The following is a 12,191-nucleotide window of genomic DNA, read 5'->3' as shown; positions in this document are numbered from 1 at the left end:
CACACTTTTCTGTTTTGCGCCCCTCATCTAGTAGTTGACTGAGCTCCGCAACCGAGCATGATCGTGTGCTTCCAAATCTTGAGCCTTCGTAGAACTCTTTCATCATTTTATTCCCGTTGAACTTTGTTTTTGCTATAATCGAATTTCTTAGATATGCTATGTTATCACCCGTGCTAGGGTTTGATTTATGAGGCCGGAGGCCTTTGTTGTAAACTGTTTATTCGCTTTAAAGCATGCTGCTGGTTGGGATTTTAAATTGTGAATTTTTGAACATGTTGAAAATTTGGGAAATATTCAATTTACAGGGGGTGACTCTGCCAAAATTTTGGTAAAAAGTCTCGGTTTTAGTAAGTGGGCCCGGCATCGGGGTGATGTCGGTAACAAGAAGGGATTCGTCTCAATTTCAGAGGAAATCTGGGGCGGGTCCTGTCATCTTCCTTTCAAACACACCATTTCATTGAGTGGTAAAATGAGTTGTTGTTTGGTGAATAACACCTTGAGCGCAGAAGAAATATGCCAAAGTATTAGTCACATATTCTCCTTATCAATCCAGAATACTTTGACTTGAGCTTGAAACTGAGTAGACACCATAGTACAAAACTCTAGAAGGATGGAAGCAAAATCATGTTTATTTTTCATCAAGAAAACCCAAGTAAGTCGGGTACAATAATCAATAAATGTAATGAACCAACGAAATCTGTTCAAAGTAACACGAGTCGGACCCCGTACATCAGAATGCAATAAATCAAAAGGCTTTGCAACTTTACTATCATTCTAAGGAAATACAGTGCGATGCCTCTTGGCCAAAATACATGTCTCACACTTAAAACTGGACTCATCACAAGAGCATAGTAAAGATGGAAACAAACGCTTAAGGTAGCCAAACGACGGGTGTCCTAAGCGACGATGCCATAACCAAACTTGTTGTTTGTCTTTGATGTTGCAACTTTGAATAGTATTAACGACACAATCACGAACTGCTGTAGAAGGCAATGTCAAATAATATAACCCCCCATGCATTTACCATGCCCAATCGTCTCGTGAGTCTTGAGATCCTGAAAAAAGCAATGTGTAAGATAGAAAGTAGCAGAAGTATTAAGTGTATCAAGTAATCGACCAACAGATAACAAGTTATAATGGATATTGGGAACTAGTAACGCACAAGACAAGGAGATAGTACAAGTGAGAGAGATTGTGCCCTCGCCAGTAATTGGAGAGGGCAAGCCATTAGCACTAGCTACTTATAGGTCACAGGTGTTACTAGACAACTCATCAAAAAATTTAGAATAAGAAATCATATGATCAGAAGCACAAGTGTCAATTATCCAAGTATTGGAGCCAGTACCTAGAATAGAGTAAAAAACACACAAGTTTGCAAAAGCAGCAACAATAGCACCAATAATGGAGTTATCACCCATGCTTATAGCAAAAACTCAACAGATCATGGCAGAGTACACAACGAAACATAGTAGAGGCACAAATATGGCAGATGCACGAAGACAGGCACGAACAAGGCATAGTACATAGCGAAACATAGCAGAGTCATAAATACGGCAGATGCAGAAAGACAGGAATAACACGAGCACAGTAGAGACACGAATACTATAACACAATACACAAACCCAGGAGGGCATACATTGCACACATAAAGAAAAATATGAGGCTAGAGCACGGGTGGGTACAACACACAGGTCACCATAAAGTCGGCTCTGATGCCAAGTCAAACAATATGGGGTTGAATATTTTATGATATATTTTCATTCCCCAAAAGAAGGTATTTATAATAAAAGTGTGTAAACTGTAGTAGGGTTATATAAAGAAAAAAATACACTCCTAATTACACAAGATTTGTACAAAATAGAAAGAAATAAAATCCTAATAGAAAAGGAATAAATCTCCTAATAGAATTAGGATCTTGCCAACATACAGTTTAGCTTGATATGTTCAAAGTATCGCGACATTTAGCTGCTTATGCAAAGAAATCGAAAAAAAAAAAAATTATTGAGTATGGCTACAGTTCAATAATTTAGTGATTAATCACATCCTGTTGCTTGTACTTAAAGGGATCCATATTTAAATGGATTCATTTTTATCACTTTGTATATAAGATAAGATAAGGATCAACGCCCATATGGTTTGCCAAGCCATCTGAGCAGTAAATTCTGAATGACCCTCACAACTACTACAAGCAAACGAACCAAAAGGGAAGGGATAGGTAATCTATGTAAGAATTTGACTAAAATGGAAATAAACATTACTGGGGATCATTAACAGTGCTGTAAACCTAAATTAATAACTTATTGTAGAAAAAAATTCAAACCCAAAATAAATAAATAAATAAAAAAGAAACTCGTGTTTATCACTGCTATTATTCAATTAGCCACATTCCATACAGGCTTCAAATGTAGCCTTCGACAAACAAATCCTGCGGGAACAATCTCTGGCATATGGCTGCAAATGTCCCAAATCATCACAACAGCGCTACTACCCCAAATCCCAACTAAAGATTGCGAAAAACTTCTTGTAGGGTTTGTCCACAGAACTGCTTTGTTGGGTGCATAACCCTTCTCCAACAAATGGTTTATTGTTACTGTCACATCCTGGGATCGGCTCCGCCTTAGCACGATATTGTCCGCTTTGTCCACATGTCATTAGAAAAAAGGAAAAGGTCTAAAAAGAATGTTAGAAAGAAAGTTGCTAGCATGTGTTTGACTAATCTAGATGTGCTTGGAACAATCTAGCCAAAAGTGATGTAACGGATAATGGTTGAATGTGGCAAAGAAAACCTTGCATGAGATGAGTACTTACGTAGGCAAATACCGTTACATGCTGGATTATTCTGGTAGATAAAATAAGGTGTGCTTAGTCCAAATTTTTTTTCTAAAAAAAGGTGTTTAGTCTAAAAATTTTTGTCTAAAAAAATAAGGCGTGCAATCAAAAGATGTGACCCCTCACGTCATCATATAGATTTAAGAAGGTAGCAGGCCATCACATTTCTCCATCTACATATCTCAACACAGGCTTCATAAAGACTGGCATAAATCCAAAGCACCAAAAAAAATAAACTCAGATAACGAATGGGTAAGGGAGGAAAGCCTGATGGAGGTGATGGTTTTGAGGAAGCCAGCAGAGATGGTTGTGAGCAAGAGAACATGGCTGTTTGGCTTCTTGGTGTTAACACCCTCAAAATCCAACCCTTCAAGCTCCCTAATCTCGGTTCTGTTTCTGGATCACTGTTTCTTTGAAGTCAACTTCTTACACTTTTCAGGTCAAATTATTATTTGTGATCCTTTTTGCCTAATTGACTTCCTGTGTTCCTTGTTTTCTTGGTATTTCTTTAGGACCCCGTGATGTTTTAATTCGACTCAAGGCTGTTGGCATATGTGGCAGTGATGTTCACCACTTCAAGGTCACCCCCTCTTTTCCTTCTTGGTTCTTTATTATATTCATGATAGAGCAAAGGCCAGGCACACTGTTTTAATCAACTAACCTAACTCACGTCTTCACGGGAAATTTGATATTTGATGTTTATTGATTGTTAAACAATATAAACTTTAAATTAATTGGTAAATGGCCTGTTTTGATTGTTGTTGTTTAATTTGTTATTATTTTCAGAACATGAGATGTGCAGATTTTGTGGTGAAAGAGCCAATGGTAATCGGGCATGAGTGTGCTGGGTTCGTAGAGGAAGTTGGGAGTGAGGTGAAGCATCTGGTGCCTGGTGACCGTGTGGCACTAGAGCCCGGCATCAATTGCAAGCGATGTGAGCTATGCAAACAAGGCCGATATAATCTATGCCCCGAGATGAAGTTTTTCGGGTCCCCTCCAACTCATGGTTGCCTGGCAAATCAGGTATCTACGTATTTGCAGCATATTATATGCCAGTTGTAACTAGCACAAGATGACACGTGGAGCGTTGTAAGCTTGGCACAAGCGGAACATTTAGTATTGGATAAGGCTGACTAGACCATGACTAGACTTTGAGTTTTTGTTTTGTTTTTGGGTTACAAGACTTTGAATTTATTTTAATTGTGACTTCTTTGAATATGGGTTATGTTGAGGAGGTGTGTTGATAGGTTGAATTTTCTCTGCTATTCTGGATTTTTGTGCAAGATTTGTGTCTTAGTCTAAAATGTATTTAAATGTGGGAGACATAAAAAAGATGCAGGGTCGTTTGTCTGCTTGGTTAGTCAAACATGGGTTAGTTCATAGATCTTTGCCTACCAAACATCGATTATAACTATTGTCCAAATGAATTGGACTAGTCATGTGAGTTGAAATAGTACAAATAACTACCAGACACTTTGAGATACTACAGTTTTTTCAGTGGGCAATTCAAATTTGAGGCAGGTGTTGGAGATACATGATGTTTTCTTATATTTTATTTTAAAGGTTGTCCATCCTGGAGACCTGTGTTTTAAACTACCAGACAATGTGAGCTTGGAGGAAGGGGCAATGTGTGAGCCCTTAAGTGTTGGTGTTCATGCTTGTCGTCGGGCTAGTGTTGGTCCAGAAACAAATGTTTTGGTCATGGGAGCAGGACCTATAGGACTTGTTACATTGTTGGCTGCTCGTGCCTTCGAAGCACCTAGAATTGTCGTGGCAGATGTGAATGACCACTGTTTATCCGTTGCAAAGGCTCTTGGTGCGCATGAGATTGTCAAAGTTTCTACAAATATAGAGGTACATGATGCTGTTACATGTTCGGGATTTGTAGGGTGAAATCAACCCTTTTTTTAATGAGTTTATCTAAATTATTTTGAAGGAGGTTGCTGAAGAAGTTGCTAAAATAAAAGAAGCTATGGGAACTCGAGTAGATGTAAGCTTCGATTGTGCAGGGTTTAATAAAACCATGGCGACAGCTCTAAGTGCTACTGGTTCCGGTGGCAAAGTTTGCCTTGTGGGAATGGGCCAGAGAGAGCTGACTCTCCCACTCACTTCAGCTGCTGCCAGGTATAAATTGATTAATTCATTTGTTCAGTTGGTAAAACTATTTGTATTGTATTTGGTGTCACATCTCTAATAGAGGCATGAGACATTACTCATTTGTGACACGCATTATTTTTATTATTTAAGATTTCATGATTTTAATACAGAGAGGTCGATGTGATTGGAATTTTCCGATACAAGAACACATGGCCCCTGTGCCTCGAATTGTTGAGAAGTAGTAAGGTTGATGTGAAGCCCCTGATAACACATCGTTTTGGATTCTCTCAAAAGGAAGTGGAAAAAGCATTTGAAACCAGTGCTGGTGGAGGCAACGCCATTAAGGTCATGTTTAATCTGTAAAATTGGCTTAAGGAAATGGAGCCAATCTTTCGTGAAATTTTTGTTGTGCTTTGTTTGCCCAATAATCGGGGTTTGTGGTTGGGTGTTGTACTTATAATTAGCCCATTTTAAACCCATCTTAGTCGGGTACAAGTTTCTGTTGTAAAAAAAATAATAATAATAAATAACTATTAAAAGGACCAAGGAGTATCATTTTGTGATAATAATTGTAATAAAGATATAGAAAATAAATTAAATACTAAAATTTCATACTTTTTTTAATATATACAAAGCAGTGGTTGAATTATTTACTTACTTAAGTACCAAGCAAAACCCTATTTGTTTAGAATAGTCCTCTAATTATTTAAGTTAATACCTAATATTTAATGTAATTTATTTAAGATAAGTATGGACAAAAATATTGAGGGTCCAAAACTATGAAAATATTGAGAAAAATAGCTAATTTTGAATAAAGACATGAAATCTTGAATAATTTTTCAATACATATTTATATAATTAATTTTGTACTACTTCAACTCTACAAACTAGTAAAATCTAGTTGCATAATAAATTGTCTAGTAATAATTAAAAAATTTGGCAAGTTACAACTGAAAAGTTCGGTCACTATATAATATTTTAATATAATATATTTTAATATTTTAATATATATTATTTTTATTCAATAATATGTGAAAATTATGTGTATAATACGTGAATTTTGTGTGTATTAGTGAAAATTTTATAAAAAAATGCTTGTATTAAACATGAAAGTGGTAAATTATTTATACGGGTAATAATTCTAGAAAAGTAAAAAATGAAAAGGGGACAATAGAGACTCAGGTAATAGCCTAATAATAATGGATAATGCTCTAAACTACTTTTATCGATAAACGAAAATCGGGGAAATTTTTTTTAAAGAAAAAAAGGACCCCAGTATATATATATATATAAAGAGTATAGAGGATCGACTATACTATATTTTTAATTAAAAAATAGAAAAAAAATCAGAAAAAAAGAGTACGCCCGGCTATACTTTTTATACCCCAAAAAAAAAAAAAAAAAAGTATAGCCGCTAAGTACAGCCGCACGGCTATACTATTTAAAAAAATAAAAATCTGAGTAAAGCCGACGGGCTAAAGTATTTATACACACCCAATAAGGGTGATAACAACCACATCAAAAAAATGACAATAAAAAAGGATCGCAAATAATTAAGATTCAAGCTATTATAAAGACGACATTCCTGCATTCATCTAAAGTAAATCGATGTGGTAAACAGTGCATTCAATTGACTCATAAAGGTTAATTCTTTAAACATGTCAATGACAAAAACTCTAGATTGAGAGTTTGGAAGTGTTCCAAATTATGTCCGGCAAATGTTCATGGGGATACCTGAAATTGATGGGATCTGATCTTCTGGCTTCTTCTTCTTCTTTGCATTTTTGCTTGATTTGCCAGAACACAGGAACCAACTCATGGCTTGTTCTCCTACCTCTTTACCTCAAATATTACACTCCTTTTTTTTCAGTTATTCATCTCATGTACCTTTTCTTATCGCAGGGTTGTTCCTTAGTCGTGCTCAATCATGATGATATATATTCAGACACGGTGAGGCCCTTCCTTATTTTACAGATGGAGTATCTAGCAGACATTCTGATAAGAGCAGAACCGTGGGAAGGTATTTGCTGGAACACATTTTGTCACTTCACCAGATTGAATTTTCTGTAAAAAGCAAGAGTCTATTTCCTTTCATTTGAACAGTCCTATAGTGAGTTCACTGGTTCGCCAAGATAGATTGCTAGAAACTAGAAAGTATGTCTGTCAAATCATTCATGTATGGTCATTTGTGGTTACTTACTTTTTGAGTCTTGGTTGTTATGGAAATGAATAATCGGCTATTCAGTTTCGTTTTTTTAAGTGTTATGCTCATACATATGATAGTTGCTTTGTGTCATGGTCTTTTTTCTGGATTTTCTTCTTCTCTTTTACCTGTCGTATCTTCTCCGCCGAGTTCACTAGATCACAATCCTGTGTTAGCAATTGAAAAATTGTGAGAACTATTTCCATTAGTATTGCTTGCTGGCTTGCTGCTGGTGACCTGCCAATTATGCCTGTAGCAAGTGTACTTTTCCTGTCTAGTATTACTTCCCAAAAGTCTGATCTTAATGGTTTTGATATCCATACAATTGAACGAGATTACGAAAGTTATGATCCTCATTGTTCTTGTTGGTTGCAGTTGACAGTCTTGCAAGACCTTGAAGGGCATTTACAGATGCATCACCGAGACCTTGAAGGTCTTTAAACATATTTTCACATTGCACCAACAATAAAAATATAGATTTCTCTGTAGGCCTACCTTTTCAGGTGCCTTTTGTAAAAGTCCCACATCGTAAATACAAACTCCTATATAGTTGTTTATAAACAAAGCATTATGTCAAATGAGTTTGGTTAAGAAAGGAGAGTTGGGTTAATGGGCCTGGCAATAGGCTAGGCCTTCATTAATAATACTTATATTAATCAAAGACTTGGGGCTCGGGCCTTGGGGCACTTGGGCAATGAAACAAAAAGTAAAAGAAACTAGTTTTATATTCTGAAAATTTTAAAAATCCAGCAATAAAATTTTATTTTAAAAAGTATAGCCGCACGGCTATACTATTTATAATATAAAAAATGATCAACCCAACGCATAGGCACCACGTGTAAAAATAGTACCACCGCGCGGCTGTACTATTTTTTTTAAAAAAAATTAGGGCAAGCTTGTATAGCCACGCGGCTATACTAATTTGTTTTTTTTTTTTAAGTTTAAAAAGAATCCAGTGCAGCCGGCCCCAGCACCTGTGCGCCACGTGTCAAACAAGTAGAGTCGCACGGCTGTACTATTTTTTAATAAAAATTGAGGGAAACTGAGTAATATATATACACTATTTATATTCAATAATATGTGAGAATATGAACGTAATAGGTGAATTTTGTGTGCCTTATTGAAATTTTTGTAAAAGAATACTTGTATTAAACATGAGAAATACGTGCGGACGTGTAAAATACATGATTAAACGCGAAAGTACCAAGATCTTTATACGGATAATAATTTTGGAAAAGTAAAAAAATCAAAAAGGGACAATAGTTACTCAAGTAATGGCCTAATAGTTACGGATAGGGCTCTTGGGCATGGAGAAATTTAATTAAGACACCAAAACGATTTGACAAAACACAAAATAAATTTAATTTAATTATTTTGTGCACTTTTTCTTTTCTTTTCTTTTTTTTTTCGTTGGGGTATGAAATAGTAGTTAAAACATAATTACTAATTAAAGTAACTCAAAGAGGGTAAGATATTACTTAATTACATATAATAAATTAAAGAAGTTGGGCAATGGAAAAAAAGAGTAAAGGAAACTAATTTCATATTCTGAAAATTTTTAAAAAAATTTATAATATAAAAAAGGATCAGCCCAGCACATAGGCACCACGTGTCAAAAGAGTAGAGCCGCGCGGTTGTACTATTTTAAAAAAATAAAAATAAAAAAATAAGACAAGCGAGTATAGCCGCGCGGCAATACTATTTGTTTGTTTGTTTGTTTTTTTTTTTTTAATAAAGTTTAAAAAGAATCTAATGCAGCCGGCCCCAGCGCCTATGCACCACGTGTCAAACAAGTAGAGCCCCACGACAGTACTATTTTTTAGGGTAAATTACTCAAATAGTCCTCAAAGTTGTACGCGATTTATATTTTGGTCCCTAAATTAAATTATTAGTCCAAATGGTACATAAACTCTATTTTAATTGCTCATTTGATCCAACCGTTACATTTCTGTTAAATGTAACCAAATTTTAGGGGTAAATAGGACTTTTTTTCATAATTAACAAATAAAATAGGATTAAAATAAATACAAAATTAGAAAATAATTGAAGAAAAAGAGAGGAAAAAATCATGAGACCCAAACCCCCTCCCTTCGATTTCTTCTCCCCTATTCTAATTACTGAGTTTTAATTTTTATTTTTATTTTTTTTAATTTTAACGTACGAAATGACCAATTTGCCCTCATATTTAACAGCAATTTTGACAGAATGTAACGGTTGGATCAAATGGGCTATTAAAATAGAATTTATGTACCATTTGGACTAATAATTTAATTTAGGAACAAAAATGTAAATCGCGTACAAGTTTGAGGACCATTTGAGTAATTTACCCTATTTTTTAATAAAACATTAAGGGAAAACTGAGTATAGCCGTGCGGCTATACTTTTAAAAAATTAAAAAATATATATACACTATTTATATTCAATAATATGTGAGAATATGAACAAAATAGCTGAATTTTGTGTGCCTTATTGAAATTTTTGTAAAAGAATACTTGTATTAAACATGAGAAATACATGCGGACGTGTAGAATACATTATTAAACGCTAAAGTACCAAGATCTTTATACGGATAATAATTTTAAAAAAGTAAAAAAATCAAAAAAGGACAATAGTTACTCGAGTAATGGCTTAATAGTTACGGATAGGGCTCTTGGGCATGGAGAAATTTAATTAAGACACCAAAACAATTTCACAAAACACTAAATAAATAGAATTTAATTATTTTGTGCACTTTTTCTTTAAAAATTTTTTTGGTTGGGGTATGAAATAGTAGTTAAAACATAATTACTAATTAAAGTAACTCAAAGAGGGTAAGATATTACTTAATTACATATAATAAATAAAAGAAGTTGGGCAATGGAAAAAAAAAAAGTAAAGGAAACTAATTTCAAATTCTGAAAATTTTAAAAATTCGGCAATAAAATTTTATTTAAAAAAGTATAGACACACGGCTATACTATTTATAATATAAAAATGGATCAGCCCAGCACCACGTGTCAAAAGAGTAGAGCTACGCGGCTGTACTATTTTTCAACAAAAAAAAAAAAGGACAAGCGAGTATAGCCGCGCGGCAATACTATTTGTTTGTTTTTTTTTTAAAATAAACTTTAAAAAGAATCTAGTGCAGCCGGCCCCAGCGCTTGTGCGCCACATGTCAAACAAGTAGAGCCCCACGGCTGTACTATTTTTTAATAAAAAATTAAGGGAAAACTGAGCATAGCCGTGCGGCTATACTTTAAAATATATATATATATATATATTACAAATATATATGTATATACTGTTTATATTCAATAATATGTGAGAATATGAACACGATAGGTGAATTTTGTGAGCCTTATTGAAATTTTTGTAAAAGAATACTTGTATTAAATATGAGAAATACGTGCGGACGTGTAGAATACATTATTAAACACGAAAGTACCAAGATCTTTATACAGATAATAATTTTGGAAAAGTAAAAAAATCAAAAAGCGACAATAGTTACTCGAGTAATGGCCTAATAGTTACGGATAGGGCTCTTGGGCATGGAGAAATTTAATTAAGACACCAAAACGATTTGACAAAACACTAAATAAATTGAATTTAATTATTTTGTGCACTTTTTCTTTTCTTTTCTTTTTTTTTTTCGTTGGGGTATGAAATAGTAGTTAAAACATAATTACTAATTAAAGTAACTCAAAGAGGGTAAGATATTACTTAATTACATATAACAAATTAAAGAAGTTGGGCAATGGAACAAAAAGTAAAAGAAACTAATTTGATATTCTGAAAATTTTAAAAATCCAGCAATAAAATTTTATTTTAAAAAGTATAGCCGTGCGGCTATACTATTTAAAATATAAAAAAGCTTCAGCCCAGCGCATAGGCACCACGTGTCAAAAGAGTAGAGCTGCCCGGCTGTACTATTTCTTAAAAAAATTAGGACAAGCGTGTATAGCCGCGCGGCTCTATTAATTTTTTTTTTTAAAAAAAAAAGTTTAAAAAGAATCTAGTGCAGCCGGCCCAAGCGCATGGGCGCCACGGGTCAAACAAGTAGAGCCGCACGGCTGTACTATTTTTAATAAAAAAAATTAAGGGAAAACTGAGTATAGCCGTGCGGCTATACTTTTAAAATATATATATATATACTATTTATATTCAATAATATGTGAGAATATGAACATAATAGGTGAATTTTGTGTGCCTTATTGAAATTTTTTTAAAGAATAGTTGTATTAAACATGAGAAATACGTGCGGACGTGTAGAATACATTATTAAACGCGAAAGTACCAAGATCTTTATACGGATAATAATTTTGGAAAAGTAAAAAAAACAAAAAGGGACAGTAGTTACTTGAGTAATGGCCTAATAGTTACGGATAGGGCTCTTGGGCATGGAGAAATTTAATTAAGACACCAAAACGATTTGACAAAACACTAAATAAATTGAATTTAATTATTTTGTGCCCTTTTTCTTTTCTTTTCTTTTTTTTTTTCGTTGGGGTATGAAATAGTAGTTAAAACATAATTACTAATTAAAGTAACTCAAAGAGGGTAAGATATTACTTAATTACATATAATAAATAAAAGAAGTTGGGCAATGGAAAAAAAAAAGTAAAGGAAACTAATTTCAAATTCTGAAAATTTTAAAAATCCGGCAATAAAATTTTATTTAAAAAAGTATAGCCACACGGCTATACTATTTATAATATAAAAATGGATCAGCCCAGCACCACGTGTCAAAAGAGTAGAGCCGCGCGGCTGTACTATTTTTCAAACAAAAAAAAAAAAAATAGGACAAGCGAGTATAGCCGCGCGGCAATACTATTTGTTTGTTTTTTTTTAAAATAAAGTTTAAAAAGAATATAGTGCAGCCGGCCCCAGCGCCTGTGCGCCACGTGTCAAAAAAGTAGAGCCCCACGACTGTACTATTTTTAATAAAAAATTAAGGAAAAACTGAGCATAGCCGTGCGGCTATACTTTAATATATATATATATATATTATAAATATATATGTATATACTGTTTATATTCAATAATATGTGAGAATATGAACATGATAGGTGAATTTTGTGTGCCT

The 12,191-nt window shown here is 34.0% G+C and overlaps 1 protein-coding gene across 1 annotated transcript; it reads left to right on the top strand.

The window, feature by feature from the left end:
• Positions 1 to 3,016: 3,016 nt before the first annotated feature.
• On the top strand, positions 3,017 to 5,468 carry LOC117626082 (sorbitol dehydrogenase-like). Its single transcript, XM_034357731.1, has 6 exons — positions 3,017 to 3,216; positions 3,342 to 3,409; positions 3,616 to 3,852; positions 4,393 to 4,683; positions 4,766 to 4,953; positions 5,097 to 5,468. The coding sequence occupies exons 1-6, from the start codon at positions 3,078 to 3,080 to the stop codon at positions 5,287 to 5,289; spliced, it is 1,116 nt and encodes a 371-aa protein (XP_034213622.1). The 5' UTR covers positions 3,017 to 3,077; the 3' UTR covers positions 5,290 to 5,468.
• Positions 5,469 to 12,191: the final 6,723 nt, after the last annotated feature.

Source organism: Prunus dulcis, chromosome 4, assembly GCF_902201215.1.
Source record: "Prunus dulcis chromosome 4, ALMONDv2, whole genome shotgun sequence".
NCBI lineage: Eukaryota > Viridiplantae > Streptophyta > Magnoliopsida > Rosales > Rosaceae > Prunus > Prunus dulcis.
This window is presented reverse-complemented; position numbering and strand designations above follow the sequence as displayed.

What these genes read in the sequence shown, in the direction of transcription:
- LOC117626082 (XM_034357731.1), top strand. Translation starts at nt 3,078, where the DNA reads ATGGGTAAGGGAGGAAAGCCTGATGGAGGTGATGGTTTTGAGGAAGCC. An exon ending in CTTCAAGCTCCCTAATCTCG is followed by an intron (nt 3,217 to 3,341) that starts GTTCTGTTTCTG and finishes GTATTTCTTTAG; the next exon opens with GACCCCGTGATGTTTTAATT. An exon ending in ATGGTTGCCTGGCAAATCAG is followed by an intron (nt 3,853 to 4,392) that starts GTATCTACGTAT and finishes TTTATTTTAAAG; the next exon opens with GTTGTCCATCCTGGAGACCT.